Here is a 27,689-nt window from a genome sequence, read left to right as displayed (position 1 = left end):
CTTTGGCATTAGCTCGCTCGCTCGCTCCCACACTTGCTGATGGGATCCGTGACCTTCAGCTGCTCCAGATAAAAGTCCTCTCAGCTCCGGCATCACGACACCAGCGTTTCAGTGTTCCTGCATCTGTACAGGGAGTTCGCATTGTCAAGACTGTGATTAAATCTTTATGATGCAACAAGAAAGATCAAGACATCCTCAGTTTCAGTTATCGTTGCTGTTATGACAGGATAGCATTTCGGAAAGCCAATCTGGACTCAAAGCTTTGTTGCAGATGTATATAATAAAACCCCTCTGACAAATAAACAGTGAAAGTGGTATTTGTGCTTGTAAAAATGATGTTGCGGATGTCTGATAGCCATTAAATGTTAGAGGAGTTGGTCAGAGCAGAGCAACGCTGGAATGATGTCTTGCAGCAAGAAAGCACAAATCTCCTTTAATGTCAAAGTATTTGACAGCGACCGAGCCCCACCGATGCCCGACATCAAGCCAGAAATCAGTCTGCGGCTCCCTCCAGCACATCCCGAAAGCGCTCATCGTCGGCCCCCGCCCAGGTCATGCTTACGTTGCAGAGGTCGATCTCAACTATGCTACGAGCGGGGAGAGGCCGTCTTTCTGTCAAAACAACAACTCCAATCAGCGGCGGCCACTTCTGCCCTCTGCCTCTCCCTCCAACTTTTTCATTCTTCTTAAAGGAACCTTTTTTGTCCTTTTGACCTTTGTCTCGTTTGCCTCTTTGTCTCTTTGAAGTGTCTCACTTCACATACCATTTACAGTAACCATTCCTCTCTCGTCTCATAACAGGTCGAACATTGAGATAAGTGTCAGATCTCATATACGTTCACATTCACCAAACTGGACTTTTGGAACATGGGAATGTGGGCTCAGATAGTAATTCAGTGACAAGATGATGATAATGTAAGAGAGTGTAAGAGATTGGACGGACGTTTCATAGAGAGGTCTGGCTGAAAGCAGAGAGAAGAAATGTTAAGTACACACAGATAGGGTGGAGGAGGTCTGACTGTAATCACCATTAATAATTACTCCTCAGAGAGGGAACACAAGCTCGGCGAAATAAAACTGATCAGGAAAGAGTTCAGGTTTGTCTTTGTAATAGGTGGCCAACTGGGATCAAGGAAACAGTTTTAAAACAAATAAAACATGTTGAAGAGCTGATATGTATCTTCTTCTTTTGGTTCCATGGAGAAATGAAAGTGGATAATTACATTGCACTAATCCTTCATTCAGCTGTGTCCGGCAGGAGTGGGAGCAGGAATGTGAAAGAATAAGCAATGCGATACTTTAGATAATGAAAGAAATGCACTCCTTTATACTAAATCTTCCTCAAAGTTAAAGTAGCAAAGGAGAAATTTCTATCTGAACTGAAATGAACTCAACTGAATATCAGAACTGTCATCTCTGTGATACTGGCAGATTTGCAGTATTGCTTCAGAAATGTTTTTTTTATTTTACTTCATGAAAATGTGTCCTTGTAAAAGTAGACTGAGTTACTTTTCTGTGTAGAGTTTGCATGTTTCCCTCATGTATGCATGAGTTTTCCCCAAGTACTTGTGACTGCTTGCCCTTTGTAGCGTGACATTACCACAAATATATATATAAATATATAATATAATATAATATAATATAATATAATATAATATAATATAACATAATATAATATAATATAATATGCAACCAAACAATTAAATAATTTTCATTTCGACTCACAAGAATTCTGAAATTATGTATTTTTCTAGAAAAAAAAAGAATCTATGAGGAAGAAAGCAAGATAAGAAAACCCCCTCCGTCTCTCCTCTCCTGTGTTAACCCCCTCATGTTGACCTGAACTGGTCTCTTGGATATTTTATTACTGTGTAATTACTGAGAAGATAAGTTGTGGCTTCAACCACAAAGCAATGAAAGTTTGGCAAAAGCCTAGGAGAAGTCAAGTGTAGCAGGGACATAACTGAAGTGAAAGTCGAGGTGCTTCGTGAGGACAATGTTTAGTGAACGTGAACTATGTGGAAGCTGTTGAGAGGAAACCTTCAGGATTGCACAGCGGCTGCACTCTGCATGCTTCCTGACATTTCCTGGCAGAATGTGGATTCTTGGCCGTGCGCTCAGGAGTAAACGTGGTCTTGTCAACTGCAATGGGGAAGGCCTTCCAGAGGGCAGGACTTTCCAAAGAAAGAAAGAAAAGAAAAAAGAAAAAAAAAACAGAAGATTGGGATTGTTGAGACTACATTTGAGGTGGTGGGCAAACTTCCAGTTGGGGATGTCAGCAAGCTTAATGGAGATGCGTGCCTGAACCTGAGTGTCACAGGATGGATGAGACACAAGGAAGCTGAGTGAATGGTGCACACACTGATCAGCCACCGCCATGTCACAAATGAGAAGTTTCTCAGTTGTAGGGCGTGTGTCATGCAGGAGAATCTATTAGACAGAAAGTTATCTTATAGAATTCTCTTCCAGCTAATCTATTCTATTCTCAACAGGACACATCGAACATAAGGAATGAAAGAAGGCAGCCTCTCCGAATGAATCATGCTTCACTGTCTTTCTGTCATATTTACGTCGTGCACATGGCTGTTTGTGTCTGTGTTACACTCCAACAGGGTGGCAGGCGAAACCCATTCAATGCGATGGTTTGATGGTCTTGTGACGAGCTGCCTTTTTCAGGGAAAGGAGCTCGAGAAGCAGAGTTTAACTGAAGTTAAAAGGTATATTGGCAAGCCAACAAAGACAAGGAAAAGCTTTAAGAACTGTTCCGCTGGAAGCCTCTATATTAACAAGTTGAGGATGAAAAATTTGAAGCAGTCTGCTTGGCCTCCAAGGTTGCAAATTCTTTCAAGCACCTGTGAGATGTGCGGATAAAAGTTGCAGGCCTAATAGGAACGATTCCACAAGTCCACCCAACAAGTATTGTTCCGAGTTATTGGTGTTGACACCGTCAGACACCTTCAGAGGGCTTGTCAAGTGAAAGTTTGAAGGGAATCAAAATCCTTCTATGTGTTCTATCTTCTATGTTTGTGTGCTAGTTTATTGCTGCACGCTGCACAATGACGATTATGCAAAAATGGAAAATCCAATCTTTTGTCTGAAAACGTGTGCCTGCAAAACTTCTGTGGTGATCATGTCTTATTGTACTTTTGTTTTGGTCAAACCTGTTAAATCCAACATATTTGCTTGACCACATAATCCTAAGAATAAGAACAGGTGGGTGCTGTGTTTGGACACGTTTAGGATCAAGGGAATGTGAATCGAGAAGAGAAAAGAGGCGAATCTGATAGTAAAACAAAAAAACTACTTGAGAGAAATACTCAGTGTCAAGAGGTTTCTAGAGTGATAGCAAACCCAGGAGAGGAGCCAGGCAGAGTCTCTATTTGCAGGGTGTGGCTGCAGGCATGAAGCAGTGTGTGTGTGTGAAAACTACTGCTGCACCGGACGAAAATTCCTCAAATCATACAGTGTGCACAGCATAAATATTTGCAAGACGTATGGCATAAAGAGGAATTAAACAGATTCATGCTTTCTGTCTTCTGTGGGAAGAAAAAGAAACTGTTTATAAATACCACTTTATGCATCTTAATACATATGACAAGGAAGTTTATTTTCATAGCACCATTTAGGCTCGAGGAGATTCATGTGTGCAAGAGTTTGGAAATACATTACAGTAATTATTTTTGCAGATCGTTACACTTCACTGAAGCTTTTCATAACATTTATTGTTAGTTTCCGTAGCATTTCAGCCAAAGTTACCTGTTGAAGTTTTGCTTCTTGATTCCCAATTCTAGAGTATGAGAAATTTTTTGATTCACATTTTTCAAGCCAGTAACTTTCTTTAATTTTGATAAGTCACAATTTGAATGTGCAATATTTATACAAATAATTTTAGTCAAATACCTGCTACAGATAATACAATTCAATGCATTTAAAGTGCTTTTGAGAGCTTGATGACAAAAATACTTCACACTTTTACAAGATTGTTTTTAGCAACAATAGCTAAAAAAAAAAAAAAAAAAAAAAAAACCTGTATTTAAGCATTGGAGCATTGGTTGTACTTGACCAAACAATTTCTGTGTCTTGAGTCACTCTTAATTCTGTTTATCAGCATGCATGGATGAATTATTGTTAGGGTGTGAAACTGCTGATGTAAAATAAAGTGAAAGGGGCCTGATGCACTGAAATCCTTTATGAGACTCACAGATCTGTGCAAGTGGACTGTTTGCATGCCATTGGTTAGTTATCAGTGAAGAATTATTCCATGAATCATTTCACTTGTAAACAGGAATATTCGAGTGAGGGGAGTTGAGTGGTTTAAGCCTGAGAACGATCTGTTGGAAATATTGTAGCTTTAATGTTTGTTTGGTTGAGTTCCCCATAGAGCCATTAAATGGAGTGCTGAGCCCCCAGACACAAAATGAAATGTGATACCATAGATATAGACGTACATGTAGGCCGAGGAAGTTATAGAGCATAGCAAATAAAATACAGACGAAAAGATCCACAAGAGACATTCAGAGAATAGTTAAAGACCTAAGTAGGGGTACGACACAGAAAATATAATGAAGTCTGAAAGTAAAATTTGATTCTATTTACACTCACCTTTTTTAAAACAAACACAATCATAAACAATGCAAAGCTTTAGTAGACGTTTTAAATCACATTGATCATGATCTATCAGCATAATCCCAGTGTTTTGCAAGATGTGAAACATAACTGATATTCCATATCCATGATTCCAAACACATTGAAAGGGTAACATCTCCCTGTTTCTGTATTGACAAACATTTAGTAGATCAGGGCTCATGCGCTCTATTTATTTCTTTGAGTTTTGTTGCAACTTTAGTTGCAAAATGACCCCAATCCCTCACTTTTGTAGCTGCCCAGAGCTCTGATACCATTTCTGCAACACTGTTTTTCTTCAGGTTTTCTTTGTAAATGTCTGAGGTGTCTCAAGATATAATAATGTGGCAATGCTACTTCATAAGCAACAAGGGAGAGAGCTTTTTCATTTTTTTTTGTCTGCTTCTCTCAATAAAGTAGACATCCATATTGAAAAAACAAATTACATGTATTTTTGTATTTATTTATCTATTTATTTATTTATTTATGAGAAGCAAGTTTTACACATTTCTTGTCAAGTCCTCTGGGTTCGGTTTTGGCCTTTGATTTAACAGGTGTATTTTATTAAATATATGAAGAAGCTCCAGCTTCGAATCAGGTTCATGAAAGTCTTCTTCCTGGCCTACATCTTTTTCTTTTTTTCCTTTTTCCGGCTGATGTTATTGTAACAGTGAAGTCTCCAAAGCAGAAAGCTGAAGACTCCAGTTGCATTTTTGAACTTTCCAGATTTTTTTATCGCGAGAGCAGGAAGGCACGAAAGAGAGAGAGAGAGAGAGAGAGAGAGAGAGAGAGAGAGAGAGAGAGAGAGAGAGAGAGAGAGAGAGAGAGAGAGAGAGAGAGAGAGAGAGAGAGAGAGTTGAGCTGAGCTGAGCAGGGATGAGGGGAGAGCTGTGCAGGGAAGGAGAGCCTCAGTGAGTTTTGCTCCTCTCATCCTGAGGAATGCGTCAGCGTCTCTGAACTATCCTGCAAACTCCTCCGCGCGCTGCTGGATGCGCACGAGCACACTCCAAAAGTTACGATGCGCATCTATTTATAGCAGCACAGCGAAAGGTTTTCAGTGACTTTTCTTCTTCTTCCTTTTCTTCTCAGCGTTTATTCGGCAGTACCTGTGAGCAGAAGTCAAGCTGTCGGCTCTCAGTCTGTCTGGAGAGACAAGGTAAAGAAGTGGCGCATGCAACGCAATTCCATTTGCATGTTTTCATTTTGACACTCTATTGTGACTGAGCTGAAATATGTTCTGACTCATAAATGGAGAAAAGCTAAGTGAATGCAGAAGTTACTTTAAAATATGTGCGCAGTTTTTTTTTTTCATCCCCCTGTTGTTTTTCTTTTTATTGCAGCTGTTTCCACTCTTTTAAAAACTCTTCTGGTTCTGTTTTGCAGCTTGACTCCAGACTGCAGAGGTCGACCCGGTTCGGAAAGTAAATAGGAAGACATTTTTTTCTCTTTTTTTTCTTTTTTTTTTTTTTGGTTGTTATTCTACGGATCACTGGAGGTGCACAGGGTGGATATGCCGGACTGTAAGCGTGCGGCGCGGCTGCTGCAGTTGGCCCTGGTGGCTCTGCTGGCGCTGTGCGGCGTCCTGCTGGGGGACGCGGCGGAGCTGCTGGAGGCCGGGGACGCCGAGCTGGTCACCAAGCAGACCGACACGAGGGCCAGCAGGGCCAAGAGGAGGGGAGGCTCCGACGTCCTCAGAGGGTAATGTCGCTTTAGTGTCTCATCTGTTCTTTTGTGCAATAGATCATCCTGCTGTATAACAAAAACAATATATATTGGATAACCGATATATATATCCCAAAGGTGGTGGAGCAGCAACCCTACCTGCTGTTTAGCTGCTGGCATGCACAACACTAACCAAACCACCATCAGAACAGATCACACCTCCATCTGACCAGTGAGACCCACCATAAAACCACAGATAAGCATCAGATCAACAACAGAAAAGAATAAACCAGGATCTGACTAGCCAAGACGAGCATTCGAAAGCCACCAAAACCAGCGTCAAACCAGCATACACCAACATCAGACCGGCAGAAACCATCATCAGACTGCTGTAAAGTAGAATAAACTAATGGCAAAACCAGCATAGACCAGCAAGGAACAGCAGTGACCAGCAAGGAACTGGTATATATCAGCATCAGATTAGCATCAAACCAGCTTACACCAACGCAAACCAGCAGGGCCCATAATCAGACCCGTATAGACTACTAGACCAAAGGCAAAAATCAGCATAGACCAGCAACACATGAGTGTAGACCAGAATACAGACCAGTGTCAAACCAGGATTCGCCAGAATGAAATCTCAGGCCCACATAGACCACCGTTATTCCAGCATCAAGTACACATATCATAGACCTGCTTATATCAACATTATGCCAGGAAAAAAAAAAGAAAGAAAAAAAAGCATACTTCAAGTTGTACAGGCTAGCATAGACTGAGATTAATCCAACATCGAACTCACGTGGACCCTCTTAAACCAGAATCATAACAACACAAACCAACAGAACCCAGCATTGAACTGGCATCAGAGCAGCATGAATTAGCATAAATCAACATAAAACCAGCAACAAAGTCAGCATAAACCTGCATAAAGCAGCATAAAGCAACCTAGACTACAATTAGAAGAACAGAACCCAGTAGAGATCAGTGTCACATTGTTACAGACCTGCATAGCGGAGCATAGACCACCAATCAGATCTTGCTTTTTTTTTTTTCGTTTTGTACAATCCATCCTACACAGTCAAATCAGCATCTTCTGAACGTGTTTATTCATAATTTGAAGCAGGTGTCTCTTTTTCTCACTTGTCATTTGTTGATCTCTCGAACATGCTGAATGCCAGAAACCCTTCTTTTTGTGTGAATGTGTTATTTTGTGATTCTAATAAGGCAGACTTGATGCACAAGAATGACACTGTCTGTGATGGGAAGGCTTGAGCAAAGTTTAGTAATTAAGCACTGGCAAGAATATCACATTCCTGCTGAGTACAATAATAAATTACATCCAAAACAAAGGAGGCCATTGGTCGTGTGTGGCTGTGGCAAATGGAGAAAGAGAGAGAGAGAGAGAAAGAGAGAGAGAGAGAGAGAGAGAGAGAGAGAGAGAGAGAGAGAGACTAACAGCCTAAACCTATTGCTAGCCAAAAACACCACACCCCAGTTGTGGATAAATCACATCTGCAGCTGTACACAGTGGGTCACTGCTGGAGAGGCTTTGTGTGTGCATGTGAGAGCGAGGAGAGCAGAGGAGAGGAGAGGAGAGGAGAGAGAGAGAGAGAGAGAGAGAGAGAGAGAGAGAGAGAGAGACAGACGGAGGAAAAAAGGCAGACATAAAGAAAAGAAAGGACGTCTGTGTCCAGTGATGACAGCAAACAGCTGATGAGGGTCACACAGTAGACAGCTCAATGAGCATTCTCCACAGGCATTTTTATTTGACATGCTTCAAGTTAATCTATCCGAACATCTGGGTTCAGAGGCAGGAAGTGCATACAGGCAGCACACTGTGTCAGGCCGACTTACCACTGCTTCAAACGTCCAAGTGACTTCATTATTCCCTTCATGGATCTGTTTTGAGTTACAATGTACAGTATATATACTGACCTCAGGGTCAGCGTATTCCCTGTAGGTGATCACTCATTCATGTATGTAGACTCGTCTCACACCTGCAGGTGGCAGGATGGCCCAGGTGTTCATGTTCAGCCCACTTTAAAGATTTTTTTTTTTTTTTAACAGGTGCATTCCTAAAAGTCTGCTGGGAAGTGTATGCCAGACTGAGCTCGTCAGTGGCGAGAGCTCTGCGAGTAGCACATTACGGCACGGTCCAGTGGTTTCCAATCTGGTTCCACACTGGGTCACAAGATGACTTCAATGCTTCATTAGATACTTGCAGTCCGAAGAAATAATACCATATAATTTGACTCTACATGATTATCTTGGGAAATGCCACAGTTTTTACAGTTTCGGGACTCAAACAGAGGAAATACTCACAGATAGGAAGTCATGACTCTTGTGATTAGAGGTCATGAGAAGGGTTTGCTTTTTTTAAGTGGTGAGGAGCCATAAAGTTTGGCAACCTCTAGCCGAGTCCATGACAAATGTTTGCCGCCACGCTGTTCCACAACATTTTTTTTTTTTAAATAGTGGACATTGATGGATTTCTGTAGGCTGTGAAAGCACTTCTTGATATTTTTTTTTGAGAAAATAAGCAAGTTTCACAATAAATACTACCAGATTTAGACTGACATGTTATGATTTTGAACCTCTAGCCCCTGCTGCAAATGTTGGTTCTACTGGAGTGTCTATGAGCAATGTGCCATTACTCTGATGAAATGTTGTGCAGTTGGACCACAGAGGACAGTTGGAAGTTGAACAACAGATGGTGCTATTAGCAGTAACGACTGTGAAGCAATTTAATTCAAATCAGTGCTGTGTGTATAAATAAAATGGTCTTCACTTGAGGCTTACTGTCACAGCGTAACATGGAAAATGGCATCTTTCACAGACCAAATGTGTGTGGCTCAAGAAACAACGCCTACTGCTGCCCTGGCTGGAAGACTCTGACTGGAGGAAACCAGTGCATTGTCCGTGAGTATCAACTCCATTACTCTCCTGTCGCTGTCCTGTCAGAACAGGCAAAACTTTTAATCTATCACCTGGATTTTCTTCAAGCTCTTAAGAGTAGTGCTGACTTCCAATTTCAGTGTTCTTGCATTTGCATTCGTAAGAGGCAGTGGTGGCCGAGAAATTAAGAAAGAAATAGTTTTGAAAAACATTTGAACACACCAGACTGCATTATACAGGCAGTTAACATCAAAGGCAAATGAAGAGATGAGTCTTGTTGTTATTAGATGGTTTGAATGTCTTTAATGGAAAGCAGAATTTTGATCACCTTATTTTCAGCTACTTGATCGTCTCAGTAATTATCTGATAAAAAATAGTCAAAACATTCACTTCTTTTGTACAGTGGGAACTGGGGCTGGCTAGAGCCTCCATGAACCTTCTAATGGGGATGGATGGGCGCATGGACAAAAAAAGATAACTTTATTTCAAATACCAAAATAGACAATCACCACTGTAAGAGAACTAAATGTTTAGTGACACTTTATGGGGGAAAGCAGGGTGAAGCCGGGACTGGTGGCTGTTTTATGTTTGGACAAGCACAGAGACAGAAAGTTACACACTGATTAAAGGTGATTAGAGTCACCAATTAGACTCACACGTATATTTTTGAACTCTGGCATCGAGTCAGAGTACATGTAGAAAACCTACACACATGCAGAAGGAGAATGATCCCTGATATGATCATGGAATGTCGGTCTCAAGACCATGAGCCTATGAAACCCTGGGTGCTGCATCCAAAGAGTTTAAATACCTGAATCCCCCACTGTTTAGTTAACTAGCCAGCCCAGTCGGGTAAACAGCACAAACTGATGAAAACACTTGGATGAGGTGCAAAGACATACGACAAAGTGCTGCTCACCTGATTCAGTTGCATTGACATACCTCCTCCCTGGACAAATGATTATATGCAGAAACCAAAACTGTGATATTAAAACCACATGACCCCCTGAAAGGGTCATTAACTGAAATATGCAGCTTTTTTCCTGTTTCCTGTTTTCCAAAAGATTGTATGTACTCCAGCCTCTCTCACCTCAGTAGACAGGGAAGTCTGAGGAGCTGCAGATTTGTGTGGTTGCAGTCTGGCCAGTGAGCTGGGTGGACGCTCGTTTCAGCTTTAATGACATTGCTTAGCAGTGGGGTTCATGCAATAGGGGTCAATGGCTGGACTCTACCTGATGTGAGCTGGAGCGGTGGACCATGCCAACAACAGTCAGTGGGAAACAGAACAACGGAGCTAAAGCTGACAGCCCCAACCAAAAACACACACTGGGACACGTTCGTGGGAAGTAAATTCTCAAAAGGAAATATCTCAGCACAGTTGAGGTCTTCTGTTTCTTCATCATGATGAGGCTTAAGAAGAGTGATTTTGCTGTGTTGTTGCAGAAATCTGAGCATTCATTTTTTTATACTGTTGATAAGAATTCATTATGAGGTTTAGATGAAGACATTTTACACCAAATAAAATTCTGTCCTGAAAACAGAATCCAGCAGCAGACAGACTGACAAGCAGCAGACGCACAACAAGAAGAGAAATCCTGGCACCACTTCCCTGAACCCTCCTTCATTATATTCTCTTGCACCTGATAGAAAACGTATTTCATGTTGTTTGAACGAGTGTCATGTTCCCCTTTCCAGCGATCTGCCGGAGTTCATGTGGAGACGGGTTCTGCTCCAGACCCAACATGTGCACCTGCCCCAACGGCCAGATCGCCCCATCATGTGGATCCAAGTCAGGTCGTTAAGAGCGCCCTCTTTCTCAACCCCCGTCTTACACAACTCTTTTGAAATGCTATCTTTTTATAGATAGAGTGAAAAACCGGGCAGGTTAACTGTTCCTCAGCCAATAGATAAACCTGTTAATGGTGTGATTTATGCGAGTTGGAGAATATGTTGAAAGTAACTGCTTTCTGGAAAGCATAGCGTAGACCACACCCCTGTCTCCCAATTATTATTTATTTTCTTAATACGGGGGCTCTAATCTGAGGAAAAACATTTCATCCTGCAATAACAACAATGTCATGCGATGACAGAAGACAGAAAATACGCAGTGCTGTCATGCCACTTTCTCTTAAAATGAAAGAGGCTGCAGTTGGAATGAGGTGTTGGTTGAGTTTTAGAAGGCAGTGTGCCGTTCAAATCTTTTTTCTTTTTTCTTTTTTTTTTCCCTCAAGTTTTCCATTCCTCATCATGAGTAATGAGCACAAAGTAGCATGGTCAAAAGTATGGGACACAAGGCCAATGAACCTCCTCAAACATGCTTCGGAACTGTCCCAAGATTAAAGCCATGTTGCAATCCTGTGAGAAAATAAGGAGAGAGAGAGAGGGAGAGAAAAGAAAGAAGGCCTGACAGTCTCATGGATCGTTGTGTCTATGTGCGTGTGTTTGTGTCGACTCGGTGTGTGTATGCTTTGGAAGATGTCCACAGTCAACATCTTCTCCATGTTGCTCTCTCTCAGCACTTCAAGCCAGTGTGCTCATCTGTTTGCACACCATAAATTTGTAGGAAATTAAATCCGGGCATGACTTTTAATAAACATGGTTCAGAGTGAGTTTTGTTTGTGTTGTAAATATTATCTGCACTATATGTTTGGATACACTGAATTCAATCCCAACATTTGCCTGGGTGTGTGTGTGTGTGTGTGTGTGTGTGTGTGTGTGTGTGTGTGTGTGTGTGTGTGTGTGTGTGTGTGTGTGTGTGTGTGTGTGTCTTTGGCTCTTTCTGCCCACAGTCCAGCACTGTAATATTCGGTGTATGAACGGGGGAACATGTGCAGAGGACAACTGCTTGTGCCAGAAAGGCTATGTGGGAAACCACTGTGGTCAACGTAAGTATCATCCTGAAAACACCACAAGAGCTGTCACAAGCGTCAACATTATTTATGGATTCTGTCAGTAGATGTAACTCCAGATTCTCTCTGCCTCATCGCATTCTACTATCGAGATGTCACTAGTGTTTTTTAGTGGAATATGGCACAAGCAAGATCCACTAAAACAGACTCTCCTCTGGCATTTGTGTTTCTTTTCTTTTGGATTTTTGCTTCATGATGAGTGGCGGTTGCCTGGTGTTGACCCATCTGTACCAGGGTACTGTTGCCTGACAACTATCAGAAATCAGAAATGTATTTTAATTGGTTTAAGATTTTAATACTTAGTAAATCCTATCAGCATTAGTTGTTTTGACCTTGGATGTTTCATGTTGCATTTCTCTGCATGTGGATGCATGCAGGAAAATCTATCATAGTTCAATGTATGATTCAATAATCAGTTACTATCAACATTTCTCACTGAACCTCAAACCTGAATATGACCAGATTCTCTTTTTAGGATATTAATGTATATCTTTTAAATGTCTAGATACTCAAAAGACTCCAAAAAACACAAACTTGGAGTGATAAAAAGTTTAATGAAACTCTTAAACATCTATCAAGACATCATCATTTAACTCTGACCTCCCTGGCCATGTATGTGAGTGTGCTTTTCTTTTTTGCACAAAGGGTCGCCCTCATTGGTATAGATATTTTAACATGTGCTATTTTTAATCTAAATATAATATTTTGATACTGCACTTTAATGGTTTTATGCTGCAGCTGCTCCGTCTGATGGATGCTCATTTGGAGAACGAGCTGACCTCTTCTGAGCGGTGTCATTATGTTCCCAAATCCCTGCAACCAGCAACCGCTGTGTTTTCATGACCAATGAAAGTGACGGCAAAAATGGAAAAAATAAAAAACACAAGAGCCACCACTTCAAATCCATCGTAGCTGCCAATCCTCATGCTGTGTCACTGTTTGTTTTCCTCTCGTCTGATATGCAGCGGTCTGTGAAAACGGGTGTCTCAATGGAGGGAGATGTGTGGCCCCCAACAGATGCGTGTGCACCTACGGCTTCACTGGGGCTCAGTGTGAAAGAGGTAACGAATGCCACTCTGCTCTCCCTTGCCTTACATCACACTATCTTTTTCCTCCAAATTTTACTACTCGCTCTTTCTGAAGTGGCTTTCGAAGCCACGCGTGCTGCTTTGGTGAAAACGTGAGCTGATACTGAATGGTGGTTGTTTTTTTTGTGACTGAAGAAAAATTCCTGCTTAGTCATGCCACCGGCTCCGGGAATGTGGTTTGTTGTGGAACATTTGCATGTCAAGCCTGAGCTCAGAAATGACCATTATTTTCCACATCTGCTCTGAAACGATGCTCCGGGGAGTGTAATGTCTTTCTAAATGTGTGCTGTTTGTTAACTGAAGACCTCCCAACCTCCTGTGGCTGTTCTCTGGCACATGTGAGCAAAGGCTCCAAAGTATACAAGCACACGCAAAGTGGGCCAGTCTGCGCTGCGTGCAGATGCGTGAGTGTCTGACGGTCTGTGGCTGCGGTGACCCGTGAGGTCAAAGTAGAGGCCTTGTAAAGCTAATATTTGGATTAGCAGCATTGCTCTTAATTAGTTGTGTCCCTTCTAACGAGGTCGTGCTTCTGAATCTTGTCCATGGGGTCTGGTCCTGGATTTGTCCTCTGGTTTATTTTGGAACGTTCTTGAAATCCTTCAACTAATAGGAGCTATCATGTTGCCTGATTGTTTAGCTTCATGCCTTATCTGCTGAAGCACACTTCTACATGCTGTGACGATGGTTTCTACTCTTTCCTGTGGAAGTTTGGCCAGAAGGCCTGTGACAGTTCAGGAATTTTTTTCGGCACTTGTTATCTTGTTGATGTCCAGACTTTTCAGAGGAAGCCAGGAGCATCACATCTCCACTGCTGCTGTGGGACAAACTGTGTAGAGGCGAAGAGTGTGTCTGGATTCAACAGCTTGATTTGGTGTGCAAGGGGATGAGACTACAAACAGACTCATGGTCAGCTGCTCCATGAATGGTGGTTTCTTGTCTGCTCTTCTGATAGCGTCTGTCTCTGTTTGCTGCAGGCATTTGTTGTATTTGTTGTTCGTGTCTCAGGATGGCTGCTTGGCGACCGGCTCTGTTCATCGGTCTCTAAAACACTATGTTGTCGTAACGAGTGAGGTATTTGTTCAGTGCATTGAAATGACTGAAAGTTTCTCATTCATTCATCTTTTACAGGTGGTTTTCATATCTGAGGTAAAATGATTGCTAATATCTTAAACTCGAATTTATTTCACAACAGTACATAGACAACATAAAAAAAAGTAAGCTTTATTACCAAAAAAAAAAAAAAGAAACCGTTGGTAAACCATCTGACATTTTATTACCATGAAATGTTGCTGTGGTCTGCAGTATTGACGGCTGCGGTTAGGTCAAGCAGGACAAAAATCACATTTGAGGATGTCGGTGACATGATTGGGTATAAAAACAGCATTTTAGAAAAGCAGTCTGTCAGAAGTAAAGTTGGTAAAGGCTTTCCCTATCTCTGAATAAAATCAGTTTAAAAATTGTATTAAAATATCCCTCAACCTAAACTACAGTGGAGAGATCCCACCATCTGCAGGGCATCATATCATCCAACAGTCTGTAGACTTTGTAGACATTTCTCTGTTTGCATTGACATTGACAGTTTGCATTGATATTATGCCTTTTAAACCAGTGCCTTGGTTCAGAAATACCCCCATTTAACAATTGTCTTGAACACGTCACTGTGTAATTCATGAGTGCAAAGCTGTACCATGGAGGATGAATACATGTACTAACACAAATAAAGACATTTTAACATCTACTCTTGACCACAGTTAGGACGTAATTTTTGGAAAACTCAAATGATGTGTCCAAAAATCTAATGATTAAATGAACTGTTCAGCTTGTTATCATGCACAAGTTCAAAAGCCTTTGCCTCAGTTGGTGTGAGGCTGCATTACTAGAGTGGCATCTTACACATCTGGAAAACCCCAGCAGTGCCTAATTAGTAGATAGAAGGTTCAGATTGTCCTGAGGTGGCTAAATGAGAAACAAGTTCTTGTTTCTTTAGGCAGTATTACTGAACTCTGTTTGAAATACATTTCCTATTAATTATCAGGACGTTACATGCTTTTGAAAAGTGATCACTGCTCCATATCAATAAAGTGTTTTGATTGGTAAGGTGATTAAAATTGTCTGTTTTCTGGGTATATCTCTGCCCACATACATGAACTTTGTACTCTGTAAACTGAATCTGCCACGTTGACGTTCGAAGCAAAGCATCACGTCTTAAACTGGTTTATATTTTCCCATTGAAGCCTGGTAGGTAGGTCTGATTCAGAACAATAAATACTCCCAACCAGACAAGTTTTTCAGGAAAGGCCTTTCATACTCCTGCAGGAAGATGCCAAACTACACCCTGCCTCAATCTCAGTGTTAAAATTTCTCAGTAGAAGGATCTGGGTGCTTCATTGAGCTGTTTGAATTTCAGACCTTTCATCATTAGCAAACACTTCTGAGGTTTTCCAAAGAAGACAAAGAACTTTTAGTTTCAATCTTTCATCAGACAGGAATAGAAAATAATCCCACCACCAAAAGTCTACTAGCTATTGTCCCAGATGTTTACAGACTGTTGTTACATGAAACAAAAATGCTACACATAAGTAAACATGACCCTGTCTGAATTGTTAAGATGTGTTGCTCAAATTTAGAATCCAATCCAATCCATAGAGTAGTCAATACTTTTACCTTCGTCATTTCAGAGTTTGTATATGTTGCATTATGAGTAATACATATTACAAATGGTGAGATCTTCCTTTCTTCTTCGTTTTCGGTGTTGCTTTCACCCTGGTTCAGGTCACATCAGGAGGATTAGAGAGTGCAGGGTGAAGGGTATGGTGGCGTTTTGGGTTAAGTTACTTTCACTGGAATTTCCTTGGCTCCAATCCATCACCTCCCAAGGGAAAGTCATTGTACTCTGACATAAACACAAGCACATGCATACCATGCATGTGTACACACACCCCACAGGGTTTTTAACGTAATTTACAGAAACTGTGCCCCATTATGGGATCTTATCACATTAGCGAAAACACGAGGTTTCCACCAGCATGTGATCCGAAAAGCAGCAGAAGTAGCTGCGCTCAGGAGGTTTTCTTGGTGGAAATAACCCCGGTGCTGTCGGGGCTCAGCGTGAACACGTCCCTGCTGCAGAGCTGTGTGACTTCGAGCTGTATGCTGCCGAAGTGACTGGTGATCTGCTGACCAGTGGGCCCACCACCAGGCACAGCTGACTGCAGGGGAAATCATCAACGTGGTCTTTGTTGGTTACAAATGTGATTTAGCTTGGAATGTGGAATTGGTGAGATCCAGCCACACTGCTGATGATTGCATGCAGAGCTCTTTGCTCCTACTGCAGAGTCATTTAGCCGTGGAGCAATAAAGTCCAGCTTTCGGTATGACGCCAGTGAGTTCACTTGGGACGGTGGTGAAAGACTTGCCCAAAACGTGGCTACACGTGAGAAACACAGTCAAAAAGTCAGCGGCCAGAGAACAACAGGGAAGTTGGTCGGTCGGCTGAGGGGCTCTCTGCTCTCTGAGTGCCTCAGTGGCTTTCTCCTATCAGGCCTTGTTTTGTCCCAGTGCGGCTCTCAGTGCATGGAAAACCCAGTGTGTGTTGAATATGTGCTCAACTTGTTAGTCCCTGGAGGAAATCTGCTAATGGGCCAATAGAGAACGCCCCACCCAAACATAAGACCCCTTAATGCATGCATGGGAAGCACAAATCACACCATCATATGCATCCACGCATTCAAGTGTAGAAATGACTGACATGCATTGAAGCCCTTTGTAATGAGAATTATCTGTGGGGGAAATACTGAGGAGGGGCCGATTTGGAAAAGGTGGACAGATTTTTCTGTGTGTACAAACAGTCTGGTGTTGATCCAGGAAACTGTTCTGACCCACTTCCCAACTGGTTTCCCTCCCCTTCGCACCAAAGCGCATTGTTGTGTATAAACTCAACACTTATTGAGGAAACCAGCATTTCTATTGTACTCGAACATTTTGACATCAACGTTGGGAGTCCTCCTAATGAGGGTCATTACAGGCTTTTGTTTAATGAAGGAGCAGGTTATCTGATCGCTTTCCACGATGTTTCCGAAAGTAGAGCAGTGGAGCAAAAACACGAGCAGCATTTTTGTAAGTTTTGATGTGTCATGAGATCATCACTGGCAGGTTTTGGAATTGGGGGATTGGGACATGGGCTGAGGATCAGTGTGTGTGTGTGTGTGTGTGTGTGTGTGTGTGTGAACACGTGCGATGACTCCCAGATGTACAGAACCTGGGTGGATCCCACAGCTGTATGCACTTCACAGACACCCAGTGAGATGACGAATGAAATGACACCATTTTCACCCTACAGCTGTCTGCCTCTCCCTGTTTACCTCAGCTGACTGCTTAAGTGCTCATGTTTGTGCTCGGGCCTTTGTGTTTCCATGCTTGCTTTGCTCCATTTAGACCTTTAATGAGGAGGTTTTATCTCTGTTGCTGTATGTGTGGCGCCCTGGCCGTATTAAGGTACAATCTAATGAAAAGAGAAACCTTCTGTTCAGCCGCCTGCCGTGTAAACTTATATCAATGCCATGTGACAACCTTCCATAGCTCCTGTAATTGTTTTTATCTATACTGAGTGTCTTGCTTTTGTTGTAGGTAAAGCACCTCGTTTTGCTTTTAAGTGGATCCAGAAGTTATCTGGCAACTGGGGTTTTGTTGAAAAGCTGAGGAATGTTGAAAGTAGCTGTAGGTGATTTCTTTAGATGCATTGCTCACATTAAAGTAAAAATAGATGTGTGGGTTTTTTTTTTTTATCACAAGCAGAAGCCCTGGATTGAGAATGTTAGGGCAGCATTGGGAACTTAAATAAATGCAGAAAAGTCCCTGTTAAAAGTTTCCATTGAGGAAATACAGTCCGATTTCTTTCCTAAATTTAGATAAGAAGAAGAATTATATCACTCTTGTCATCACAGGATTCTTTCATCTTAGATCACTTTTTAAATTAAATCCATTCCTGCCTGGTAAAGATTTATAGACTACAGTTTTTGCTCTCTTTCTTCTTTGTCTGCTCGATTAATGTGACTCTCTTTCTGCATCTCATTTCTTTTCACTCCAGCTTGAAATGCAGCAATAAATGAGACTTTGCCTCTTATCATGTTCTGGCTTGCTTTAATGGTCACCTGTGAAGTGTAGAAGTAGTTTCAAGCTCTTTCATTTATATGCAGAGTGCTGATTCAAAGTTCAGTCTCTAAACTGATAAACCCCCTAAAACCTTTCAACCCCTGGCGACCAACCTCTGGTCTTAATCTCATGCAACCTCCGTCTGTCCTTCGACCTTCTGGGTGAAATCAGTGTGTAGCCTGAACAGAGAATCAAGTCAGTCACACACTCAGGCAGTGAGACACGAGGAGGGGAAGTCAAGGACCCTGAAACGTGAGACAGAATCAAAACCTCAAAATGACTCATAAAAACAAAATGTGACAGACTTCATTGATTACATGCGGTTCTTCTGCGCTTCCTGTTTCATCGAGATACCGGGTAATTGAAACCTTTGATATGTGCCTGTATTTTTAATTAGGGTTTGTGTTTATGTCTGTTTGTCAAAAGAAGGACGTGTGTCTGTGTGTGTGTGTGTGGGTGGGTGTGTGTGTGTGTGTGTGTGTGTGTGCAACCGTTTGCGTGTCTGTGTCTGTTTGCTTAAATCAACCTGGGCCTCTGGCCAAATGGAGGACCTAAAGAAAAGGAAATGATGAGGATTCCTTGTCCAACAACACCAGTATACTAATTCATAAAAAAAAAGTAATTTGATGAAGTTGTCCTTCACTTTTTCTTCTCCTAATAATCAGTTTAAAGCTATTGTCGTAGTTTTGCTGCGTTTTATCTGAGCTGTCAGCACTGTGTGGGTCAGCCTGATTCGCTCATTGCGTTCAGCTGAAGTTACATCCATCAAGTCTAATGTTGGTGCACATATGTTATTTTGGTCTATCTGAGTAATCAGACATTATTAAAACTGGATACTTTAAACTCCATGTGCTCCTGCGTGGGCGATGTGATTGCCCTCAGCCCTGGCCTTAAGAACCGCGAACATCTGCTGCTGGAAATGAATAATCATGCATCAGGGGCATAATCAGACTGCAGTAAGTGGGGTTTATCGGCTTATTAATTACAGATAAAGTGAACAACATGAAAAAAAATGTACATTATTGTTTTTAACATTGCGGAGGGAAGCTGCTATGTCTCCTGTTTGGGATTTTTTTTCTCTCTTTATTGTACCAGACAGCCATGAAGACAAAACTTCGCCAGCACCTGTGTCTGTTCTAGGAGCTGATTTGTCAAATGTATCTTAAATTTTAAAATCTCTTCATTATGTCTGCATTCAGTTTAGTAATGCAATAAAATAACTGTTTTCCACTGACCCCATACTCATCGGTTAAATATGGAGGAAGAGCACCAGGTTAGTTTTATTCAGTTTGTTGTAAAGTTGGAAACTAGAACTGATGATTTCTTCAGGATATGCTCTGCGTTTCCCCCCTGCGTTCGCTGGGACACGTTCCAGCCCAAGTTAAAGTGAAGATAGATGGACGGGGACTGAAATGAGAGACGATCGCTCTCTTGGCTTCGTGTGAAGGCAACAGAATCGGCCCACTTACACCTTTAAACCTCGGCTGGAAAATGAAGTGTTCATTTTCATTTTTCCAGACAAACTGATTTGGAGAGAGAAATGCTTGCCATTTTTAGTCTTTGTACAAGCTGATCAATAGCTGGAGTTGTGCAGGATTCATGGTAACACCTAAAGCGTAGTTAGTGACAAACCTTCTCTTCAAACTGTTAGTGGAAAACTGCGCATATTTATTCACATTTTGTTTAATTTAGCCACTGGCATTGTAGTTTTCAAACTATAATGGCAGATTATAAAAGAAATCTGTTGTGTCAGATGTTTGCTCAAAACAGTGGGTCAGAAGTGAATCAGAATAAATCCATTTAGTTACTTTTCACCTCCCGCTGGAAGGAGAAGTAGACAAAGAATCATAAGCATTCGGTCTCCAGTAGAGTCTGAGCAGGAGGGAGTGAGAAAGCGGAGAGATGACCCAGTTCTGTTTCACACAGTGCTGGTGCCAGAGGCAGAGAGACCGTGGAGGCTGTGGTGCACGTGACGGGTCTGGGCTGGGCCCCGGTCCACACGGGAAACGCACAATGTCTCGTTTGTTTTAAATGACTGCGCTGTTGGAACCGGTCTCCCTCTTTCCTCTCGCTGTCTGTTGTCTGCTGTGAAATGTGGAAATGATTTTTGCCTTTGGATCGTGTCCAGATTCTTTTGGGAGTGATGCGTTTTTTCCCCCTTTTCCGTTCCCTCTCTGTGTCCCCTATCTGTGTTTCACCATCTTAAGGCCCTTCACCTGATAAGATTCACTGACTTTACTGTCCAGGGTCCGCCGGGAGTTTGCAGCAAGGGAGTGGTGTTTGGAAGTGAGGGAATATACGCATGCATGCGAACTGGTTCCAGGGAATGAGCTTTAAACTATTTGAGATGGGAGGACAGATGAAGAGTCTTGATCTAGGGACTTTCTTTACGATTAAATTTGTTATGAACTATTTTCTCTAAGCTGCTGCATTATGGGGGGAATCACCATCTGTGCTCAATAAGCATGCCCTGCCCGCCTGTCTCATACTACCTGGAAGTTGTGTATTTGTTAAGAAATATCATTTAATTCTTTGACTCACTGTTCTTGATAAAATATTAATATTTCGTCCTTTAATTCAGGAGGCTAAACACCCAATCATCATTTAATCTGTGCAGCAGACTGATTTTTCATTGCCAAGGTGCCCTTGCTTGTGTCTATCAATCTCCAAAGCCGCCCACACAACTTTAAAAGCTTTTCCAGACCTCTTCCCTATCACTGCTTTGCTTTCTTTTTTCTTCTTCTTCTTTAGCTCTCACACACTCGCGTACAATGCACCTGAAAGCCAGACCGCTCAAAATGCCAGGAACACACAATACATTCTTTATGGGGTGTGTTGCTATTTGCTCTGCTGGACTTTCATCACATAATAATGCATGTGTGTTGTACATGTCATGCAAAATTACTCTCAGTTTGAGCTTTTCTGTTTGCCTGTGCCAGACAGTCACTCACTCTCTCACTCGAGTTTCTTGTTCCAGGTTTTCAGCCTTGACATTACATTCCCGTTTTGTACAGCTCTGGTGAAGATCTCTCACAAGTGCATTTGTTTTTCCTTTTCATACCAGACGTTTTGATTGTCTCTCTGTGCCATGATTGCGTTGGTTGCACTTTTGTGGCCTTTCTGTGTTGAGTTTGCGTGTTCTCTTGGTGCTCCAGTTAACCCCCCAAGCCTCAGTTGAATGAGCATAAAGCAGCTAAACTGTTTAGATTTCTGTTTTTTCACTCAAAACTACCACCTGGTTTACCTCCGCAGACTATCGGACAGGGCCATGCTTCGCCTCTGTGAACAACCAGATGTGTCAAGGCCAGCTCACAGGCATCGTGTGCACCAAGACTTTGTGCTGCGCCACCGTGGGACGGGCATGGGGTCACCCCTGTGAGATGTGTCCTGCCCAGCCTCACCCCTGCCGGAGAGGCTTCATACCAAACCACCGCACCGGGGCATGCCAAGGTAAAGTCTGCCGTTATTTTTGTGCCTTTCCTCTCCTCCATCATCCCACTCCATCTTTGGGTAAAGTGCCGTCCTTTCTGCCCATTTTAACTCCTTCTCCCTCCTTGGCTTACCCCTCTGTTTCTGTCATTCCCGCATCTCTACCCACCATCCCCTCACCAGAGGATTAGTTCTAATTGGGTTAAATTGGGGTGGGTGGCAGTGCCTCCCACATGTGTATGGAATGCCCGCAGACACCCGCTGCGGCGGGACTGTCAGAGTCAGTATCACGGGTCAGTGGCGGTGCCACGTGGGAGAGCTCATTTCGGCCTGCTTCGGACCCAACAACATCAGAACCTCTGCAGGGGAGGCGGCCATGAGCCAGGACCCAGAGGAACACGGAGTGCTCTGAGACGGCATCAGGTCGCAGCCTCCTGCAGGCGTTCAGCCCGAGACCTCTGTTTTAGTCTGTCAGATTCATTAAATTAATTTTATTTAGTCATCAGCAAAACTCGCAAAGAAGCAGATTTCAAAACTGGAACAACCTGGAATAAGCTTATCTCTCTAGATTTACTCAGTAATGACATCATTGTTACTCATATCCTCATACGTATCTGTGTGTGTGTGTGTGTGTGTGTGTGTGTGTGTGTGTGTGTGTGTGTGTGTGTGTGTGTGTGTGTGTGTGTGTGTGTGTGCGTGCGTGCGTGCGTGTGATCACACCCATAACCTTCTGCGTCTTTGTATGTCTTCTTATTTGTCATCTTGGCTCCAGTTCGGTTCCTCCTGCAGGAGACAACCTCGTCCCTCTCTCTCTTTTCCATTGTGACTGTGTTGGTTACAGGAAAAGGAAAGCCACGTTGTTTAAAGAGAGCCAGCTTTTAATCCACACACATCACGGGTGTTAATGATAGTCGGCCTGTGTGTTGGCTTGTTGCCCTTGTCCTCAGCTTATTTTACCACCTCTGCATCCTGTTTCTTGTTTGGCACATCGGACTGTTTATTTCCACCAGTCCTTTCCGGGTGTTTCTGGAAGCTCTTAAGTGTGTTGCTGTTGGATTCAGGAAACAAAGTCAACTTACAAACAAAAGAATTTGAGTGAAAATGACTGTTGTTAGGCAACGGTAAAAGGAATCATGATCGGTGTAGATTCTGCTTCATTCTCTTGAGGTAGACTTTAATTACCAAAGGTAACCTATTTTTAAAAGCTTCTGCTGACACGAATCGAAGAGTTATACTCAAATCTGAATAATTTACAGAAAATATGTTGTTACTCTTTTTTCAAACCAGCTTTAAAACCCAGGACTTCATTTACTTTGTGAGTTGTATGTTAGCAGGGTCTATGGAGTGAAAAGGCTGGTACTCATATTGTACAATCAAACTGTGATTAGACACATTAAAGTAGTATTTATGTGTGCATTATGCTGTGTATTAATCGTATGCTGTGTATCTACAGATGTGGATGAGTGCCAGGCAATCCCCGGTCTCTGTCAGGGAGGAAACTGCATCAACACAGTTGGATCCTTTGAATGCAAATGTCCCGCTGGGCACAAGTTCAACGAGGTCTCGCAGAAATGTGAAGGTAAGAATCCAGCAGAACAAACCTGTGCAGTAAAGCTGTGAAAAGTCTGACTGTCTGTGTCAGTTTGAATGACAGAGTAGACTAGAAAAATATTTCCTAAAAGTTAAAGACGATCACAAACCACATCCCTCTAGATGTGGTTAGCTTCACCCCACTCGTGGTATTCTGATTATTACTTTGTGGGGAAAGACCACACATATGCCACTTTTTGCCCCGCGGCTTGAAAGAAGTTTAATTAAACCAAAGCAGCACTCTGCTTTCTCTCACTAATCCTGTTTGACTCTTAATTGTGAGGTTTGAAAGAAATGTTAAGGTCAAATGAAATGCTTTTTTGTCTTAATTGTGTGTGGGTGTAACCTTTCAAAGAATAAATAACTTATCTTCATCTCACAAAAACAGAGGTTGGGTTCATCAGATCATAACCTGACATGAGTAGGATGAAGTTTCAGTGAGTATATGTCTATTCAGCCACTCCATTCCATTGACGTTGCAGCGGCAAGTCATTGCAACTTGCATTGTACACTTGGCTAGTTTTCACTGCAGACGCCCTTCCTGAAGCAACAGAGAATCAGAGCTTGGCCTCTGGTTCTCTAAGTCGAGATGCAAAAAAAAAAAAAGTGAGATTTTGTGGCTGTACAAGAGGTTCAAGCTCATTCTCCAACACTATGAGAAAGCCTGATCCAGAATGCTCTTTCACTTAGATGAATGTTCATCAGTACGTTTAATATGTCAGTTCCTTCATAACCTAATCTGATCGAGTTTTTTTCTTCATGATGATCTCAGTTGGGTATGTAAATGCACACTGTGTTGCAAAAGACTGCAAATACGATTTTTTTCTTTAAGTTGGGGATCGTCACTGGCTTTTCGTTTACTTTCTAACTATTGAGTTACAAATTTTTCTTCTTTAAACGAGGCCTTTCAGGGACATTTTAAAGTTTTTGGGTAAAAAAAAAAAGAGAAAACTTCAATAAAAGCATTTTCTCTGCATCACCTCTATCCTCCCACAAATAAAGGTCCACAGTATCCCTGTGAAAAATATTGGCTCATTTTAAGCCACGAATATGACAATTTCCAGACCAGGTTTAACTCTGGTGAAAAGACTGAGCAAGATTTTCTGGCTCTGGTTTGTTGAGTAAAGTATGTGCTATTTTATGCGCAGATATAATTGCCGGAAAACTCCTGGACTGTGTAAAAGAAATTTCAAACGGGTCTAAGTTACAGTGTTTTTTTTTTTTTTTTAACAGACTTTGTGCCTAATGATGTGCACTTGGTGGTTAACGGTGCTAACAGAAGAGCCGCTCCAGAGGCCCCTGGATTTAATATCCTGTGACAATGCCTTATTTCCATTGTTGCTGCCAACATGTGCTCGAGACATCTTAACTTAGTTTTCAGTTTATTCACTTCCATTGACAGCTATGATTACACCCCTGCCCTCCTCTCCTTCCTTTGTAGATCTGGACGAGTGCGCAAACATACCTGGCCTCTGTGGTGTGGGTGAATGCTCTAATACTGTTGGCAGCTACTTTTGCAAGTGTCCCCAGGGATATTACACTGCTGTGGATGGGTCCAGATGTGTAGGTGAGTCTTTTGTTATGCTTTCCAAAGTGAAATCAACTGGCAGGGTACAGGTTAGATCGAATATGAGACAAAGCAGCTGAGCTAAAAAGGTGCAGCTTCATTCTTTTTCCTTTTTCCACCGTTTGGTTCTTTTTTTTCCCCTTGTGCCTGGCACCGAGAGCGAAAAGAACTGAAAACTGTCCAACGTTCCAGCTGGTAGAATTTAGGTCAGTAGTCACTTGTTTCTGGTTCCACAACAATGAGCTATATTCTCCTCGAACAGAGAAGGGCACGTGACGCTGTGAGGGAAATAAAAAGAGCTCCCTTTTTTTGAGCGAAGGTGACTTCTTCTTTGATATCACGCCGAGGAGAATTCAGGAGTTTGCGTCCTGGTGATGAGCGAAGTGCGTGCTTGGATGGGTTTTGAACATTTCCCAGGTTCGGCTCAGTTTCACCCAAAACAGACCATATAAGAATGTGATTCAGAGCAGGCAGCCTGATCGATGTACATGCACAGACTCACACGTGCATGCATGCACACACAAACGTATGCAAGCACACGCTCACATTAACCCCCCCGTCCCAAAAGGAGAGCATGTTTGTGAGGAAGGAATGTCTGAGACTTTCGTTCCAGAAAACCATTGTGCCAAACATTTCAGTCTGTTTCCCATGCAGTAACACAACGACTCCAGTCCCTGAAGCAAACAACTGCTTCATATAGGCCATGAGTCTGACATCCTGCCCGGCCTAATCAAGCAGTCTCTGGTGTTGCCTGTCAGTTTCTTCATGCTCACACTATGGATGGGCTGGGTGTGAAACAAGACATGATATACTGACGTGAATAGGCGACTTGCGAGTGAGTCATACTTGTCCTGCAGTGCCAGAAACTGTAGGATGAAGGAAAAGTTCTCAGCAATAGGACATAATGACTACTGGAAGTAGCCTCCATCTTCCAAAGGATGGAAAATCTGAAGTTACAGCAACTACTTTTTGATTGTACCCCTGCTGGCTTGCGGAACACAAATAACACATGCCGAATTTTGTAGTGGATGGTTGGTTTGAGTGACTTAATGCTGTGGTGATTCCCACAGATGCCCGTGGTGGGTACTGCTACGCGAGCTTGTTGAACGGGCGCTGCGCCAACCAGAACTCGCAGCTGCTGACCAAAGTACAGTGCTGCTGCGACAGCGGGCGCTGCTGGTCTGATGGGTCCACTCCTGAAATGTGCCCCATCCGTGGGACAGGTGAGACAGTCGACATCACAGGTAATGGTCATTTTTATTTTTTTTTCATATCAAAGCCAACTGTCCCTGCTCTTTCTGTTCTTCAGAGGAGTACCAGAAACTCTGCATCCAGATACCCGATGTGAACGGCGGCGGTCTGCCGCCAGGCCGAGTTCCAGGGGGTCCCGACATCTACCCAGGTTTCCCCCCACAGACTCCTGGCCAGGTGTATCCAGGTCAAATCCCCATTCAGGGACAAACACCAGGTCAGGGTCCACAGTACCCACCAGTCTCAGGACAAGGCCCTGGACAAGGCCCGCAGTTTCCAGGACAACTCCCTATCCTGCCTGCCCCAGGTATGCTTTGCTTTTCTACTTGTTTCTTATTCACATTTGCACAAATAAAAGCACAAACACATTGTGTTTGTTTATTTCATATTTTATAGTGTGACTCATTAGATTTGTAACATTCAGCCTCCTACTGATGTTGTGTTTGCTCTTGAAACCACACCTTTGGCAAACCGCTCACCATGCCTAATGAGTTACACACTAATGATGGAAAACTCTGACTTTACCAGCCGTTCAAAGAGGCTGAGATGAATATGTCTTGTCTCAAAGAAAACATTGTTCCAGATTTGCGTACCAAGTGGTGCTTAATTAGCTGCTTGCCGGTACTTCTGCAATAAAATGTTCCTTTTTTTCAAAGCAACTCGGCAAAGTTTAGTTTAAAAAGAAAAAACTTACCTTGATTGGAGCAATAGTGGCTAGTCCTATCTTGTAAATTGAGAAAAATCAGTGTATCAGCAATATAGCTCTCCCTTTTCTCCATGGCATCACGGTTAGTGTTTTTATGACTTTATATGCAAATTATTAAATGCATCACCTTGAACACCTTTTACATTTCTCCTTTAAGAATACTGACATTTCTTACTGAAAGCCATGTCAGACTCTTATCTGCCATACATTGGAATGCATTTTCTCTTATATCTGAAATTTAAGAATTGCTTAATGAATCTGAGTTGTTTAGTCAGGTAATGTAAATAAAACAACAAAGAGAGGTTTAAATCCTTACTTCATTGAAGGTGTTCTGGTACTTTAAATGCTGAAGCAGCTGTCTATCTTGAGAAAGTTTCTTCGACTCATCTTCTTTATCAAAACATCAAGTTACTTATTAACCTATCAAGCATATGTTTGGAATTTGGGAGAAAGCCTGAGTCCATCTTTCCGTTGTATAAGCAGCTTTATCTAATTTATGGTTGAGGGTAGTTGTAACCAATCAAGCTGTGTTTGAGAAGATCCTGGCTGCAGTACTGGTCAGCTTGCCAATTGCCCTTTATGCATATCTTTGGGTTCAAGGCAAGCCAGAGTAACTATATATATTTATGTGGTTTTCTTTCTTTTTTTATATGTATCAGGTCCCGTCATTATCCAAACCCAGAATATCACCAATATGTGCCAGGCCTTCCGCAACCTCTGCCTGAACGGCAGGTGCATCCCCACGACGGGGGGCGTCGGGTATCGCTGTGAGTGCAACATGGGATTCCGGCTGGACGGACGAGAAGAATGCATCGGTG

The 27,689-nt window shown here is 42.4% G+C and overlaps 1 protein-coding gene across 1 annotated transcript in view; it reads left to right on the top strand.

The window, feature by feature from the left end:
• Positions 1 to 6,120: 6,120 nt before the first annotated feature.
• The window catches only part of fbn1 (fibrillin 1), a 66,595-nt gene continuing 45,026 nt past the window's right edge, over positions 6,121 to 27,689 (top strand). The window contains 11 exon segments of the mRNA XM_030090005.1: positions 6,121 to 6,321; positions 9,122 to 9,204; positions 10,876 to 10,974; positions 11,970 to 12,065; positions 13,055 to 13,150; positions 21,581 to 21,778; positions 23,211 to 23,336; positions 24,789 to 24,914; positions 25,985 to 26,137; positions 26,224 to 26,472; positions 27,531 to 27,686. Of these exon segments, the coding sequence (XP_029945865.1) occupies positions 6,134 to 6,321; positions 9,122 to 9,204; positions 10,876 to 10,974; positions 11,970 to 12,065; positions 13,055 to 13,150; positions 21,581 to 21,778; positions 23,211 to 23,336; positions 24,789 to 24,914; positions 25,985 to 26,137; positions 26,224 to 26,472; positions 27,531 to 27,686 (1,570 nt within the window). The 5' untranslated portion in view covers positions 6,121 to 6,133.

The sequence above is a fragment of the Salarias fasciatus genome, chromosome 1 (genome assembly GCF_902148845.1).
Source record: "Salarias fasciatus chromosome 1, fSalaFa1.1, whole genome shotgun sequence".
NCBI lineage: Eukaryota > Metazoa > Chordata > Actinopteri > Blenniiformes > Blenniidae > Salarias > Salarias fasciatus.
This window is presented reverse-complemented; position numbering and strand designations above follow the sequence as displayed.